General features: G+C 38.4%; 1 protein-coding gene across 2 annotated transcripts in view; it reads left to right on the top strand.

Moving 5' to 3' along the window:
* Positions 1–18,750, top strand: part of BEGAIN (brain enriched guanylate kinase associated) — a 174,288-nt gene that overhangs the window by 95,827 nt on the left and 59,711 nt on the right. For both annotated transcript variants that reach the window (XM_070931561.1, XM_070931562.1), the window contains one exon: positions 5,275–5,341. In XM_070931561.1, the coding sequence (XP_070787662.1) occupies positions 5,275–5,341 (67 nt within the window). The remainder of the gene's footprint in view (positions 1–5,274; positions 5,342–18,750) is intronic.

The following is an 18,750-nucleotide window of genomic DNA, read 5'->3' as shown; positions in this document are numbered from 1 at the left end:
CATAAGCCTGGGGGTATCAACCGCCACCGCGGCAATGACATTAAGTAGCTCGGGCAGGGCTGCTGCCACGTGGCAGGGAGCCAGGTACGTGATCAGCAAACCCATCTGAACCCCGTGGCCCCATTTCACAAGGAGGGATTCACAGCCGGTTGTCTGAGGGACAGTGGCCTCCCTCGGTTTCAGATGATGATGACCACTACCCCCCCGCCCCTCCCTTGTGACCTCGGCTGATGGAAAGCAAGGAAACCTGGAGGGCACATTTCAACGAGGGGAACCCCCCCTCCTGGCCCAACCAGGTCTCGGTAACACCTGCCAGGTCTGCACCCCCCTCCTGAATAAGATCACAAATGAGGGGGGCTTTATTTACTACGGACCTGGCATTGCACAGCATCAGCCGAAGGCCAGGGCCCTGAGGGTCTGTGCAACCTGGGAAACGGGTGGAACTTTGGGGGCCGGAGCACACCATCGCTCGTAAACAGCGAGTGCGTGCTCCCCTAACACGATATGGCCCCCTGCTCCCGCCATATCTACCCCTCCCACCCACAGTATTGATATTCAAAACACTATCCGGATGAGCTCTAACCCCCCCCCTCTATCCCAGGCCCACCCACCCCCACTGTGCTTCGCGGCCAGACCTGACCCCGACCCTCCCCCTTGTGGGTTTTCCCCCAAACCCACAACCTGAGTTCTAATTTGACCCTCCCCCCTCCCTGAGCCCCCTTAAAAATTTAACTAAAAAATTTGATAAAAAAGCCCTCAACCCCCTAGTTTTCACATGCCACCTCTCTGGGTCCCAAAGCCCGTCATTGAGGTGGGCCCTCGATAAGGATGAGGGCCACATCTGCAAGAGGGGGGAATCTCGCAGCGCAATAAGATCCGCAGTTGTGTACATCTCCAAGTGCAGCGATGGAGGAAGGGAACTTAATCAGGGGTCTCAAGATGTATCATGGGGCCATATTGTTCATTGATGTACCATTGGTATCTCTACTGTCCTCCCACGACAGTAGGAGGGTTCTGACAATTTCAGCCAATGGGAACAGCGTCCAGTTCGCCCTCTCACGGCGGGACCCTCGAAGGGTCATAGATCGAAAATTACTTCTCCCAATGGCGAAAGTCCTGATGTAATAAAGAACCCCTCAGCAGTTGCATCAATTAACTGAGCCATGGTCAGAGGGAGATAGTTTATCAGTCAGTCAGTCCGTGAGTCACGCCAGGGGCAAAGAGAGAAATCCTTGGCAAAGTCTTATGCTCTAGATCGTATCCTAGTAAGTCCCAATGAAAGAGAAAAAAGAAGGGAAGGGGAAGGAGGGAAACGGGGTGGAGAAGAGGGCGGACTCCTTCACTCAGGGCGGATAACAAGCCCTTTATTTGGCAGACAAAGTCCCAGGAGGGGGAAGGAGGAAGGAGGTTGGTATGCGTACAACGGGGAAAAACCCCTCCGTCGCCCACCAACCCTATCTTCCTGAGATTCTTCCGGGATAACAAGCTGCTTCCGAGCCCCAGCCCCCATTAGATGCCATAAGGGGGCCTCCAGGTCCTCTGCAGGGTGAACTGCTTCCTCAGGTAGCCTGGACCCATGCCATGAAGGGCTTTAAAAGTGATAACCAACACCTTGAATTGGAGCCAGAAGCAACCTGAGAGCCAGTGCAGCTTGCAGAAGATTGACATCGACCGGCCTAGGGCCCTCAAGAACTGCCTGCTCAGCTGCTTTTTACATTAGCTGAAGCTTCCAGATTCTCTTCAAAGGTAGCCTCATGTAGAGCGCTACAAATTTTTTTACAAGAAACTCCAAGTTACCTTAATAAGCATTTATACATAGATAGAATTGTGGTGACGCAGGCTCCTTCTGCTGACTGCTGGCTGCTGGCTGCCTGCAATTTGGCAGTTCGGATCTTACCAGGCTCAAAGTTGACTCAGCCTTCCATCCTTCCGAGGCGGGTAAAATGAGGACCCAGATTGTTGGGGGCAAGAGGCTGACTGTGTAAACCGCTTAGGGCTGTAAAAGCACAGTGAAGCAGTATATAAACCTAAATGCTATTGCTAAGTGCTATTGCTATACTATATTTCTCTATCTTTTACCTGTAAATTCCAAGAGCGAATGGAAAAAAATGTCTCTTATGACAAATTATCCATATTTTATGCATAGGAATCTTTGCAGCACATTATGAGGGTAGGTACTCTAATATATTGATTCTCAAAATCATGGTATGCGGCTGCATGTGAAAGATTGTGGGAAATGAAGGAGAGACTGTTAAATGATTACTTCAGAAAAGGAAGCTAAGCCCAGCTACCAAAAGAGATGGGGAAAGTGTTTCAAAGAAACTCGATCGAAATTAACTCCGTATAATCATGGCAGAGAAATTCCTATTAGGGTTTTTAACAGTCTGTATTAACCCAGCTGAATATTAAAGCAATCTGATTAAAATCCATGTCCTTCTTGCTTCCTTGTGAGCAGAGGCCACACTTAAAATCCAATGAGGACTGAAAGAGGTGAAATATCTAATGTTTTCAGCCCATTTGTCAAGGGATTTGTGAAAGGAGATCCACACAGCAATTCTTCCTAGTTTCTTTTATATTAATCTGAGCCTTTATTAACTGCATTTGTCCATAGTAGGTTTCTTTTGACCTTCTTATAGGGACCATTTTCAAATCAAAAGGGTTATTTAAGAAAATGGGCTCTTTAAACCTCTGCAAGACTTCAGTCTTTCAACTACACTTACTTCAAAATTTAAAAAAATCAGTCCAAAATGTTCCTTCCCACCCAGCACAGATGCCTCAAGAAAGATGCTAGGGAATTGCCTGCAGCCTGAAAGTTAGCTATACTGCAAGTTTTATATATGATGCTGGCAATTCCCATAATAAAATCATTAACATTTTATATTATTTTTCACCCAGACTTGCAACATGGGTAGTAACAAGTCCAAACAAATGTATTTTTACTGCCAGAAATTCTCCAGGGTTTTACGTCAAAGTTCTCCATCCCTATTTAAAAGTCAGGGTTTAAACATTTATATTCAAAATTAAATTGCTTCTGATCTTTTCTGTCTTGTATACGCTCTGTGGTTGAAATGCTGAAAACTGGTGGTCACAGTTTACACAAGATACTAGCAAAACTTCAGGTCCTTCAGAGAAGAAAAAAAATACCCGATGCATGGAAAAATGCTGAAGGGCCCAAGATTATTTAAAGAACTATTGCCCAATTAGCCTTCTTTCAGTCATCTACAGTGTTTTCACCAAGATAATAGCAAAAAGAAGATTGAGAACATTAAATAATCACTGCCAAAGGAGCAGGCAGGGTTCAGAAGTTGTTACAGCACAATGGATCACATCCAGGTTGATTGAAGTCATTGAATAGCACAATGAGTACACCATGTCTCTGTGCAATGGGTGCATGACTTTCATTGACTACGAAAAGGCGTTGGACTCAGTATTACAGCAAGCGATAATTAAGGCATTGCTCAACCAAGGCGTAGACACTGTTTAGATAAACTTACTACAATTAATATATGAAAAAACAATGGTAGTAATTTGTCTTAATGATCTTAAAGTGGAAATCAACATAGAACAAGGTGTACAATAAGGCAATACAATATCATCTGTCCTTTTCTCAGCCTGCCTTGAAGAAGTACTTTGCAAACTAGACTGGACAAAAGATGGAATAAAAATCAATGGCACCTATTTAAACCACTTAAGATTTGCAGATGATGTTGTTCTCTTCTGATAAGACCCATAAGAGCTACAAAGACACTTAAGAGCTGCACAAAGCAGGAGAACCATTTGGCTTAACAATAAACCTGAAAAAGAGCCAGGTTATGTTTAATAAAGAAAGGGAAAAAATTGTATCTGGAGAAGAACTAGACATAGTAGACCGTAACATATACCTTGGCCAATGGATCTCAATGGAAGGAGATACAATAAAGGAAATTGAATGATGTGTTAAAATGTGGTTGGCAGGCATTTGGCAAGCTAAGCATAATTTTCCAGAACGGCCTCCCCCCTATGCCTGAAGAGAAAGGTTTTTGATAAGTGTGTGCTACCTGCTCTAACATATGTCAGTGAAACATGGACACTAACCTCACAATCAATATGAAAGCTACGAATGGCGCAAAGAGTCATGGAAAGATACATGCTCAGCATTACAAGACAAGATAGAAATACCTGCACATGGATTAGAGAACAAACGAAAGTGTACAATATCATCAAGAGAGTAAAAAAATTGAAATGGAAGAGGGTTGGTCATATAATGCGAAGAATTGATGGCAGGTGGATCAAGGAAGTCATAGAATGGATCCCGCTTGATAAAAATGTCCACGAAAGAGACCTAAAACAAGATGGATCGACGACATCAGCAAGTATTGTATGTCCAATTGGCAAAAGAAAACTCAGGACTGAATTGATTGGAAACGTACGGAGGAGGCCTTCATCCTGCAGTGGATAGATAATGGCTAAATTGATATGCTCTATTATTAACAATGACTATGGCTTTGCTTTGCTTTAGAGCAGGGAGGGAAATTTTACATTTCTGCTTCTTCCTTACTTCTGCCAAAAGCTCTCTAGTGGACAGGCCTGGAACTTGTCTCTCCTACTGGTTTTTGATGACCTCAGATGACAATGAACTCAGAATAGAAAGAGAAACTGTCCTCATCCTGGACACCTGATCAGTATCAGAGAGGAGCCATTCTCAGAATGCTTGTTCCTCTTACTTTCAGGGAATCAAAAGTAATGATAGACATGGTTTCCCCCTTTTAATTTCCATGAAGGTAAAGAATGTGAAAAGTGCCAATACACCAGGGCACGATTCTTTATCTAGGTCAACTTATTTTAGACTGACTGTCCAATATTTCACAACAGCCTTTGAATTTGCACCACAGTGAGGAATAGGAAACAGTAAGTCCCACAGTTGTTTGGTCAGGTTCTTATTGTTTCCAGGTTTATTCTTAACTTTGCTCTCAGGTAAATAATATATATACAGTGTTTCTCTCTTCCTTTTCTCTTTTGCCTATTACAGCTATCCTGTGAGGTAGGCCTAAACTCAAAGATAGTGTTCAGCCCAAGATTGGCCAATGAAAGCTCCGTATTTGAGTGGTGTTTTGATTCAGTGTCTTTCGGGTTTTAGCTGGGCCATTTCATCAACTTGCTTTTCAGATTTATCACAGATAAAGTACCTATCTCACATATAAAGAAATAGGAACTGAGTTGCAACTGCTAGAGTTAAAAAGTACAAAGTGAAAGTGCAAAGATTATGTAAATTACACTATTTCTTCTTTATTTTAGGATACAAAACAACTACCTAGCCTTACAAAGAATTAATCAAGACCTAGAAGATAAATTATACAGGATGGTAAGTACAGCATATTAAGTAGACCTGTATGATTTTTTGGTTGCTGGAATAAATGGAAAATGAAGAATCTTATATTTTCATTATGACTAAGTAACTCAGAAGTAAGCCTTACAATACTGAATTATGACATCTTCTCTAATAAGTGTGCTTATAGTTGCAACTTATAACTTGGTAAGATTTTTCTGCTATAATGCATGAATAAATTTTTCTTGTTTAATGAAGGAAAACCCTCATTGTTAGAGGATGAATTTAGGAAAGTTTTAATGTCATCATTTGATTTTTCTAATTGTTCTGTAAAAATGAACTCATCTGGCATCATTTTACAAGGCAATTTGTACAGCTGCTTGGAACTGTTTTGCAGGGGTAAATCTGAACAGGAGAAAATTAGATGTCCCCAAAGAGTCCAATGATAACCTAGCATGCAGCAATCAAAGAATATGGTGACTGAGGTTGAGAGAGAGAGAAAACAAGAAAAGTAAATAAAAATTAAAGTTTGAAATGGAATGGAATTTTCTGGGAATAGGCATGTCCAACTGGCCTCTCCAAATGCCTGCTATTTACTGTAGTGTTTTGTTGCAGACCATATTTATTTGTTCCAGTTACAGAATCAATGTTTCAGTAGTGATGGATAGAAAAGAATTCCTGTATAATACTAAACATTTGCAGCTTTAAAACAGGGAAGCTGTAGATTAAAGCACATGAAGATGTGTTTTAGCTACATTGCATAGAATTTTGTTTTCTCAAACTGTATCTTATTTTACAAGTTGATAATCCCAGCTTTATTCTTTACAAGTCTCTTATGAAACAATTTTGAGCAACAGGATTTGGGAAATACTTCTTGTTAATAATCTTAAAGGATGTTGCCCCTCATAGCATAAAGTAGTAGACAATACAATTTTTCATTTTCTGATGCTTTATATAATATAAAGAATTAATACTTCACTCAACCATCTCATTGTCTAAAATCTTACAGAAAGTAAAAAGATGAAAGTAAACAAAGCAAAAGCTAAACAGGGATAGCATATGTGATTATTCCTATTGCACACATATATATAGTAAGGCTTTATAGAGTTGCTTTCTCAAGGTTGACAGCTTCGTAGTATATTAGTTACAACTGCTAGGATTCCCAGCTAAATAGGCAATTCCAAGAGTTGCAGCTCAAACTATCCACAGGTTGACAAAAGCTGAAGTAGAATATAGAATGCATCACTTGGAAGTCAAGTGCCAAATGCCTAAATTTGCCATAAGGTTCTGTCATACTGTATCCTTAAGTGATTTACCAGCTATTTTTTTCTCATAGTTGCCTATCTAAGAAATGGGCATGGCAGTGATTTTCTCTATTGCTTTTTTGCAATAAAAGCATATACTGTAAATATTACAAATTACCATATGCTTTTCAAACAGTTCAAAGAAGGGGTTCTTTCTGTTTCTCTTGAAATCTTTTAGTAAGCATAAGGTGTCAATAAAAACTTGATGTAAAATACAGTCCTGTACCATTAAAAAAACAGATAATTTAAAGTAGGAGATTCTTCTTCACAGTTTCCAGTTGGTGAGAGGAGAAATTACCATTTTTAATGCAATAAATTTAATTAATCTTCCTTGGTTCCTATTATACAACTTTTTGATATTAAGTTAGGTGTATCCTATCTGGCCTGCAAAAACCTGGATGACTACCAGATGGCTATTAGAATTTTCTTTAAAGTTCCTTTGGATTTGGGCAATCTAAATATTAAAGGACTAATTAACTGGAAGCGGTACAGAGACTCATTCACTGCATATGTTATCAGCCAGAAGGCGAATGTCTCTGTCTATATCATCTGTCTACATCTATATCTTCTGTATCTATCTATAAATCTATGTATATCATCTATATTGTTACCTTCTTTGGGAGAATATAATACTTGACAACTATATCCCCAATTTGGGGAAGTAATAATCCTCTCCAACATGCCATCCTGTCAGAGTGTAGCTCCAAAATGCTTAGATAGCCTCAAGTTAGGGTATATTTAAAATTCTGAAATAGATCACACTTTAGAAAAGAGGTTTGTAGATATATGTCTGTGTGCATTTTCTGAATAGTAAGAAAATGTTTATATTGCAATGGATATTAAATGTAACTAAGAAAAGTTCAAACTTTTTTTGCTGTATAAAGTTGGTTGTTTTACATTTTTCATAATTAATGGAGCAGCCCTATGATGGTTTAGAGCAGGGATGTCAAACCCACCGCGTCACGTTGTTATCACATAATATATCATGACTTTTTCCCCCTTCGCCAAACCGGGGGTGGGGGGGCAGCATGTGACGCATCCAGCCCACGGGTCGCGAGTTTGATACCCTGGTTTAGAGCCTAGTCCATTGAATTCAATAAAGCGCACACTTCCAAATAGGCCTGCACTTTAATTTTGGGAATATTGTTTAAGGATGTGATACTGGCAAGGAATGACTGATTATTAAGAACTGCTGTAGTGTATTCAGAGAAAAACATAAAAGACCTATAATGTATTTATATGTTTCTGTCTCCATTATTAATAGCAGATTTTAGTAATGTGGCTTTATGGAATCATCCAAGGGAAAACAATTAAATTCTTGTCTCCCAACACTTTAACACAAAACAATCACTACATTTAATAGCTACTTTGACAACATAAAAATAGAAAATGTATGAAATTTAATAATTGTATTATGCAGTTGGTGTAATTTATACATTTTAGGTGTTGTTACATGGGGTTGAGAAGGTCAGTTGTTTCTAGAGTTATTGGTATATGTCTCAGATCTTTTACTGACATGGAATGCTCCTAGAAACTTACAGCAATGATGTGTCCCTTGCCAGAGAAATCATCTATTCAAGGTCGAAAGCTGTTTTAGATATCCTGTGAATTGTGAATAAAACCAGGCAAGCAATTTCTATCACTCTAGTAAATATCTATCTACTAAATAGTTTTAAGAATTGTAAAGAGAACTACATTACAACTAATAAGCATGAAAGACTTCCTTTGAAAACTCTTGAGCTAAAAGTGAATGAAGGCTCCAGGTGCAGCCTTTATGAAAATGTGTATTTTTAGACATTTGACATTATTGTGTATACAGTGATTATTACGATTGGAAAAGGTATTTCTAAGCCAGTTTTATTACAGTTTTAAATACTGTAATATTGCTCTGGTGAGTAATGAGGAAATTACATTTTTAATTTATTCATTAATTGCATTGTTAGTCTCTGATTCCATTTCTTACTGGATTGTTCTCTCCCGTAAATTAATGCTGAATATGCCACCTGCCATTAGCAATTCTATATAATTTATAGCGTCCATATTTGACATATAATCACAGCTTTTTGAATTACCTTATCCGGGGGTGTGACAGATTTATTGCCATGACAAATTCTTGAAATATTTATGATATATCATTTTATGGCAGGATCTCACCTTCCTAGACTAGATGTAAATTATCCTTATGAGCCCATACCTAAAGCATTTTCCTCAAGAAAGAAAGATTTCAACTCATAGTGGCTAATTAAATGCCATTACCCATTCTTAAAATGGTGAATGTGTCTAGTCTATATTTAATATGATTGTTTTTCACAATTGCAGCCTTTGCAGCATCCCCATGGTCATGTGATCAAAATTCAGATGCTTGGCAACTGGTTCATATTTATGACGGTTGTAGAGTCCCAAGGTCATGTGCTCATCTTTTGCGACCTTCTGACAAGCAAAGACAATGGGGAAGCCAGATTCACTTAACAATTGGGTTACTAACTTATCAATTGTGGTGATTCACTTAACAACTGAATCAAGAAATGTCATAAAATGGGGCAAAATCACTTAACAAATGTTTCACTTAACAACAGAAATTTTGGGCTCAATTGTGGTCCTGAGTCGAGAACTTCCTGTATAGAGAACATTCAGTTTCTAGGGGAGGGAGGAAAGAGAGGATGATTTTATGGGAGGGGTAAGCATATGTGCCTGTGCATGCTGTGGGGCTGTACATGTATGTGGAGGCACACACACTGGCTGGCCACTCACACGACCCGGTGGCAATTAGTCCACGGCCCGGTAGTGGGCTGCGACCCAGAGGTTGGGGACCCCCAGTATGCATTGTTGTATAGGTAGTCCTTACCTTACAACCGTTCTTTTAGAAATCATTTGACGTTACAACAGCACTAAAAAAGTGACTTACAACTGTTCCTTGCATTTAACCATCACAGCATCCCCACACTCCCATGATCAAAATTTGGGTCTAGTCCTTCTTTTCTCTAGAATGGCCATCCCCAATTCCTGCAACCGTTCTTCATATGTTTTTGTCTCTAGACCCTTAATCAACTTAGTTTCCACTTTCCACTTTTTCCAAAACCTCAACATCAAGTCAATGGAGGAAGCTGGATTTTTTTTTTTTTTAATTTGATTTATATGTCGCCCTTCTCCGGAGACTCAGGGCGGCTTACAATGCGTTAAGCAATAGCCTTCATCCTTTTGTATATTTATACAAAGTCAGCTTATTGCCCCCCCAAACTGGGTCCTCACTTTACCTACCTTAGAAAGGATGGAAGGCTGAGTCAACCTTGAGCCTGGTGAGATTCGAACTTACAGTAATTGCAGACAGCTGGTATTAAATCACAATGCTATCAGTCTGCTGAGCCACCAGGCCCGATTTGCTTAACAACCATGGCAAAAAAGATTATAATGTCAGATGTGACTCACTTAACAAACACATCGCTTAACAAAAGAAATCTCGGCCCCAATTGTAGTTGTAAATCTAGGATTTCTATATACGGAATTGTGACATTCTGGTCCCTTCTCAATCAGCAATCTCCATGTTGGGTGGGAAAATGGGAAGTGAAGATTTAGCTACACTTGGTTGAACATCAATAGGGTTCATCCCAGGGGTGGGTTCTACTTACCTTTACTACCGGTTGGCACTGGGGCCGTGCGAGCGCGCTCTTCTGTGCAAGGAAGTCAAGTCTGTCATTATGTATATCAAAATTAGGGATATAAGGTAGTATAAGACAATGGAAAAAACAAAAAGGATTATTCAACAACTAATTCTAAAAGAGTACTTCTCAGTTGATTCCAGCCTGGAATACAAAAGTAGAACATAGGATAACAAAATAAAATAAATCCAACCACAGGTTAGCAGAGACACCATAGCTTGCTCCTTTTAAAGTAAAGGAACGGAAGATTCTAATTCTACATCTAGCTTCCCCTAGTTCTTACAGGGTGGCATTTTCACTAGATCTTCAATTCAGCTTTCTTAGATTGGGGCGTCTTTCTTACTTGGCAGTAAGTTATCCCCCAAAGAAATATGCCACCATCCTGTGAAAGAAAAATACAGGAATCAAATATGACTGAATTTCTGAGGAAGTCTTTACTTCCAAGTTTATCTCTTCCTTAATTGTCTGCTACATCTCTTGATCAGCCTTTGTTCTCCCTGGGCTTTCCAAGCTCTTGAGCCTTCCCCATTTCCCATGTCAGATGCAGAGTTTTGTGTTTCACTATTACTTGAGCTATACTGTATGTACATGATATACCATAAGAAGTCACTTCCCCTCCACCGAAGAAGTGACATCGATTGAGCCAAGTCTGCCTTGTCATAGAGGAATGAAGCTGCCTGTATATATTCATTAGCAATTATGTGGAGTCCTTTTTGTGACTTCTGAGTAGAGAGCAAGAAAATCATGTTTCTTTACCATGGGTGATAACAATTAGGTGTGCCTGTGATGGTAGCAGAGGAACAGAACTGACCCATATGAGCCCCACAATTCCCATCAAGCATCATTTCAGTATGGGAATCTTTGGGAGAAACCTCCTGTTTCTTTAGGGCCTCCAGTTATATGAATTGGAATCTGATTAATTTGTATGTAATTGGAAAGTGTGCTATGGTATTGCTTTCTTCTTCCTGAGCTATATTGTTGTGCTTAGTGTACAGATAGAGATACAGTAAGCACAACCTACCATTAATAGCAATAGCATTTAGACTTATATACTACTTCATAGTGCTTTACAGCCCTCTCTAAGCAGTTTACAGAGTCAGCATATTGCCTCAACAATCTGGGTCCTCATTTTACCGACCTCGGAAGGATGGAAGGCTGAGTCAACCTTGAGCCTGGTGAGATTTGATCTGCCAAACTGCTGGCAGCCAGTGATCAGCAGAAGTAGCCTGCAGTACTGCACTCTAACCACTGCGCCACTGCGGCTCTTAAGCACTGTATACCATCCAAAAGAGGCAATCCAAAAGCCAAAGAGGAAACAAAAAGACCAAAACACCTCCTCCCCAGCAATCAACACCAGATGAACAGAGATTAACACCGAAATTAACACTAGACCTACAGTAAAGAAGTAAATAATATCCCAATCAGGGAACTACCAACTTAGACAAACAAGCTAACAGTAAACAACAGCTTAATCAAGGAACTACCAAGACCACGCCCACCAACATTAACGCAGCAAGCTACTAGTATATAAAATGAAAGCAAGGCCCCCACTGCCTTCTAGCACTGATGATGTTAACTTACTTTGGTAATGAAACATCTACAAAAAAATAATAACAACCAAGCTCAGAGAGCACCAAGGCCCTCAGTCTGCTTACTCCATTAAGTAACTTCTACAATTTTGGAATTTGGTTCTTCCTTCTTTCCCCCATGAATGGCAGGTGTTTCCACTTGTCCTATAATTTCCACTTCCTGAAGAATAACTTAACGCTATGCATGAGTCCAGTCAATTGTGTGAATGCTCAGGAAGATAAATCTATCTCAGCATCTACTTCTGTCCTACTATCGCAGCACCATTGAGAGGGTCCTGACATACGGTATTCTTGCATGGTACGGAAGCAGCTCTTGTAGCAGACAGAAAAGCTTTACAGAGAATCATTAAAACTGCCCAGAATATCATCGGGCTCTAGCCCTGGACAATATCTTTGAATCTCGCTGTTTGAGGAAGTTGCATAACATTCTCAGAGATACTTCCCATCCTGCTTACAAACCTTTTGGACTGTTGCCTTCTGGCAGAAGATACAGAACAATTAAAACTCAGACCAGACATGTTCTGAATAGTTTTGATCCCAGAGCTATAATTGCACTCAACAATGAACTAAAGGGCCACAATGCTGTTGGACAGCATTACTTGGTCTTTCTTGTGTGGATGTTTGGGTGGTTTAGGGGTGGGGAATTTGTGGTGGGTGAGGGGGTGTTTGGGGATTGTTATGTGTGTTGGACCTGGTCTTTGGGTGTTAAGTGAATTTCGTTGTATGGGTATACTGTGTATACTCTGTGTACACGTACACACATGTATGGGTATACTGTGTATACACATACAATAATAAAATTATTATTTTATTTATTCTTCTCAAACTATGGACAAATGATGAGCTAGCCTTATTCTAATTCTTTTATTATTATTTTGTGTGGCAGCTTGATTTAATTTATTTCATTCCATTGCTTTCATGGTTTCTCTTTGACTCATAATTCTGGTCTCCCACTCCTCATCTGCTTAAAAGCAGATACAATGTTCTGACTGATTAGGATCATTAAAGGTACCTAAATATTCTCTTACATTTTGAAATATATCCATGCTGTTTCTGTTCATTTGCATAGTTATATGTGTTTAAAAGCCAATCAACCTTTGTCAGCAAATATCAAGTGCTCCTATTTCTCATGATTCTGAACAGCAGTAGGTTTTCAAAATTAAAATAATGTCTAGTTCTTTCTTACATGTTTTTCTTTTCTTTGTGTAATGCTTTAGAGCTACAAAAAACATTTTGCTGTCCTAGACATTTTAATTTATTACTATGTTTAATGCTGCTTAAGGGTTTTAACAAGAGGAGATAGTATTTGTGAGTTTTTTTTTAATTTCTTGTTAATTCAACTTCCTTCTACTTGGTGCAAGATCATTCACATTTACATTTCACTTTTAAACATTTTATTATTCTTTTAAGTCCTCTCATCTTAATTTTTTAATAAAAGAAAATGACCTTATTGTATTATGAAAAAAACCTCTCTCTGAATTATGTTTTCAAAGTTTTGGCGTATCTTGTTCAGCTTGTCCACACCTGAATTGCTTTCCAAAAAAGAAGAAAGCTTCTTCAGTGTTGCCATAAAATACTGAACCATAAACCATTGATGAAAATCAAAAATTGGGGAAAGGAATGATATAAAAAAGAAAGGGAGAATTGCTGTGGAGTTTTATTAGAAGGGAAACTAGAATGGGAGGTAGATGTACCAGCTGTTTCCGCCAGTGACATTTATCCTCATAGACATTTTCTATAATTAACTCTGTTTAGTGCTGATTTAGTGCCATTATAACAGAAACAAAGAGCATTTGATCCATTGCCAACCTCTTCAGTGAAGTGTCTCATGGCTTTAATGCCTAAAAAAAAAAAAGAAGAAAAGAAATCATGATCTTTAAACATCTCTATCAATAAGGTTGTACAAACTCATGTTCCTGCCTATTCAGAACTCTGAAACCAATGGCTCTGGTTCTTCTAGTTAAGTCCCATTGACAACTGTGAGTCTATGTAAGGTTCAGCTGGATACCAGCCAGACCCAATATTATAATGAATGAAATATTGTTCCCAGGTGTTCTACCTACAGGAAGTTCTGAATAGGCAATTCATGTGCAAGGACTCTGCATGTGTTGGCAAACCACTAAACATCCCTGGTCAAATTGTTCATTTCAATTAAGCTGTAAAGGAATAGAACCCCCCCCCCAAAAAAAGGAAAAAAAACCCTGAGCATTAAAGCAGAAGGAATATCTGCTTCAAGAAATCTTCTATTTTCTATATAAATAAATAAAGATATTGTAGCCATGAATCTGCACTATATTGGTTGATTTTTGTTTTTGGGTGCTACACCTTCATTGTCTCCCAAGAATGGAGGAAAGGGTTGAATCATCAAATCACCTATCTCTATACTACACAGCCATAAGGTTAGCTTCACACACACACACACACACACACACACACACACACACACACACACACACATTAGTGTTATGGGGTAGCTAGGAGATAGATGGTGACAGGGCAAAATATCAACTCGCTGTCAGAAAATGGGACTGGGCCAAAGTGTGAAGATCTGAAGAAGGAAGTTTGAGTTTCCAAGGTTCCACTCTTTAAGCTCAGCTGGTATTCTATAAGCCCAAATATTAGCAGGACAGAACCATGCCCTGAAGCAAAAGGGGAAACATGGGTGTTAGATAATGTTAGACTGTAATTGCCATCATTATTTATTGTTGGTTGTGGGCACAGATTTGCCTAGATTTCTGTCCTAGGAGTTGTTCCAGCAGTCTCAAATCTCCTTATCAATAGTTCTGGCAGTACCTAAAGTAACTGGATCAAAAGTTGATAAGTGATTTCTAGGAGGTTGAGCTCAATTTTTTTTTGTATTGGATTTCTGTACTTTTACTATGTGCCTAGGTGACTATATAAAATTATTAAATAAACAGATAGTTTCCATTGGGTGAATAAAACGTCCGTCCATGCTTTCTTTGGTGCTCTTGTAAGATGCATTGGCAAGGCTTTGCTAGCCTTTTTCCTAGCTATTAATGGACATGGCATAGCCCACTGCAGGCAATCTATCTTTGCAAAGTGTCTTCTCTATTGATAAGACTTGGCAGAGAGTACTGGGGAAAGAAAGCTATGGAAAGCTTTGCCTTTTCAGCTTTTTTCTCTTGGTCGTCTTTTTGGAAAACTAATTAAACAAAACAGATTAGCCCAATATTTCTCAACCTTGGCAACTTTAAGATGGGTGGACTTCAATTCTCAGAATTTCTCAGCCAGCCATGTTGAAATCTACCTATCTTGAAGTTGCCATAGTTGAGAAACACTGAATTAATCAATTGGGCTTCAGTGTTCCCATATCATGGCTGACTAAATTGAGCTAATTTAATTCTCTGCAAGACTGGGTTGGTTTGGAGCTAAATATAATGTTTACATCTATTCAATTACTATAAGTAGCTGTTATCCATATCAACGTATCAGGTTGTGAGAATAGGCCAGTGTCACTAACAGCTTCTGATTTTACTCTGTTTCTAACTTAACTTTGTTTGCTGAAAACGTGGCTGAAAAACTGAGAAATATTCAGAGTCTGTCACATTGCTGATAGACTTCAGGTTGGTTTTGCCTATTTTCAAGTCATAGGAAATAACCATTCTACTTTATTTGGTCTTGAGTGGGCCTAATGATCAATTAATAGGCACCACGCGTTAACAAGAATTCAAAGAAATTAAATCAGATTCAAAGAAGAGCAACAAAAGCAATCGGGGCTAAACTTTATATCCTATGAAAAGAGACTGAAAGGATTACGAATGAGAAGAGGAGACCTGGGGGAATAAAAACAGTCCTTTTCAAATTTGTAATAGGACGTCACATTAGAATAAAGTCAAGATCTGATTCTGATCAAATGATAAGAAAAGCCTTAAAAGTAAGATGACTTTGACAGTGGGACTTGGTGCCTAGAGATACAGTAATTATGAAATCTCTTTCACTGGATCTGTTCAATTGCAAGTTGAAACGCAATCTGCCAGAGATGCTAGTTGCTTAAATAGCCCCTAATTTATATCATGTTATGAGCTTACTATCTGAAAAAAAGCCCATGGGAAGGATCCCTGCATGATGTCTTCCTGCGGGATTTAATTGAAATCTGAGCAGGCATGCTGGCTGCAGATGGCTAGGGAAATTATTGTATAGTGAAGGATAGAACACCTACACAAAGCATAAGTCAATTTGTAAGTAATGTAAGTTCAAGTATGAGTGTTCTTTGAAAATTTAAATTGTTTTCTGTCAGCCTGGATGTAAAATACTCTTGACATTGCAGTAATGAAAAGCTCTGATCAATACTACTAAACAGAATGCTAAAAGAAAAATCTGTTCTTGGTTATGTAATTGTTACAGGAGTTATTGACAATCTATTCCCCACTAATAATGAATGCCAATATTTCATTTTAATCCCATTTACTGGTAGAATTTATAGGGAGGGACGGTCTGGAGGAAGGGAGGGACAGACAGAGAGACAGACAAAATACTCAAATCAGTTCTTGCTTAAATAGTTTTATAATACAACCTTTTTCAACGTGGGGGTTTTCTAAAGTTATTAGAACTATTACTCTTCAGAAATCTTGAGAATTAATGTGTATGACTGCTTACGTATCCAAAGGAACTTGGGAAATAATGAAACTGGACTAAGAACAAGTGCAGGTTCAACTGTTGATATCTTAGCAATGCTTAAAAGTGCCAACATTTGTCTCCTATCCAGAGCTCAGTTATACTAAACATAAGTACCAAGTGGTTAGGAAGCTATAACCATAAAATGCCTAAATACACTGAAAGAATATTTTGTCAGGACATTCTTGATGTGCAATGGAGGGTAACTCTTAGAAACCCATCGAGATAACAATGCTGTAATGAACTCAACTTTCATTACAGTTAAAAAAAGAAATAGGGGAATGGATTTATCATACCCAATCAGAAAACAAATGTTAAGGGATGTTATGTTACAATTTACAGGAAACCTTTTGGTATAACAAATGCTGTGGAGATATATACAACAGAGATTTATGACTCTCCAAATGCTAGGAAAGAAAAGCGTTATTAATCAGAACCAATCGAAGATATTTGATCCTGGACAGGTCAGAGAAAATGATTGTGGTGACTTATGGTACACCAGAAGCTATTGTGTACTTTGTGCAAGTGAAATACAATAAAGACACTGTTAACAGAGGCTTTTGAAGTTTAATTTAGCTGTTGGTTATACCTGTTACCAGTGGTGGGTTGCTACCAGTTCGCCCCGGATCTGTACCCAAAAGCAAGGCAATCTTATTCATTTCATAATCACAATTCACTGTTCCTACAAACTGGCATCCTCCAGATGTTTTGGGAATATTCCCATGTGACCTTAGAATTCTGGGAGCTTCCATTCAAAAACAACTGGATGGGGCCAATTTAAAGAAGGCTTTCAGTGTATACATGCAGTATCCAAATATGAATTGATCATAGATAGAAATGCCAGACACTTTTTATAGTTGTTTAATATGCACATCACTCTTTCACATTATGCTATTATTATGCTGTCACACAAGGGATTGTCAGTTGCCTATGCAATTCAATACACTACCTCTGACCATTATGAGCACTTATAAAGAGATGTAATTAGAAACTGTATTGAAACTTGATTTCATAGCTGAGGTGAGAACTATGACTAATCTATCTGATTATATCTACCTCATTAATTAACATTTTCAAAACTCTGATTTATATGTAAGGACTCCTATAGCCAAGGTCATGGAAAATTCTGTGACAGCCTTTAAGAAGCTGATAGATTCTTTAGATGTTCTGGAGGGAACCAGCTTGAAGAAGGCTGTTCTAAGGAATACTGAATATGACAAGACCAAAATAAGCAACACTAAGATATATTTCATCTTTGATATTATAAATATCAAATTTATAGTCCAGATTTCTTCAGCAGTATCAAGAGGATATTCTCTGCTGAGTCATAAGTGCTGGAATACTGTTTAGCTCCTATACCAGATGGAGAAAGGAGAGAGGGAATCAAATTTTGAATGCCATCACTAGAAAATTAGCAGAGAATATAAATTTTCAAGGTGAAAATTTAATAAGCATTTTACCCTTGTGCTTGTTTTGTTGTTGCTTGCTTATAGAGATTTCTTGATTGTTTATTAATGATACCATTTTTCGCATATTTGTACTGAGCTGTTTATTATTGTTGTTGACCTCATTGGACCATTCTCAGAGTTTGCCAGGATTAGGACAGACTATAAATCTTACAATTTTATAACATTTTCTAGATATGACCACTCAAAATGGCATCCGAAACCTATAATTAGAAGTACCAATATACCCTCACATGAGTCTCACGAAATCTCATTTTCTTGTTTTTATAGGTGAGACTAGACCCAGGAAAAAAGGAGATAGAAAGGAGAAAGGATAGAACCCTTGTCTTCAAGACCATATGATCCCTTATACAGACATCATATTTCAAAGACTGCATATTGAGTCAGTCATTCACTCACTCACTCACTCACTCACTCACTCACTCACTCACACCAGCAAAGCATATGCCATACTTGTACTAGATCACATCTTTCCTGACTTTTATCACATGATTTCCGCGTCTCCTAGAGCTTAGATAGATATAACAGGAAAACAGATTGGAAATAGTGATAGATGTATGTTTTTTCTGTAGATAAATAATGAGTCCTGATTTCCAAACATTTGATATTAAGAATAAATTAATACAGAAATAAACAAAACTTGGGCTATTCAAAATTGGAGCTCAGTGGATTTTAAATATTTTTTTAAGAAGTGTTACTTGAATAAAAGAAAAATAATAAATATATTATTTAGAGTATAGAACACCAAGGACACCACAAAGGAAGAGAAAAAAGGGGAAAAAATAATCAAAGAAG

Source organism: Pituophis catenifer, unplaced genomic scaffold (genome assembly GCF_029215685.1).
Source record: "Pituophis catenifer annectens isolate HBS135680 unplaced genomic scaffold, rPitCat1.0.hap2 SCAF_1, whole genome shotgun sequence".
NCBI lineage: Eukaryota > Metazoa > Chordata > Lepidosauria > Squamata > Colubridae > Pituophis > Pituophis catenifer.
Note: the sequence above shows the minus strand (reverse complement) of the source record. Positions and strands in the feature narration are given on the sequence as shown.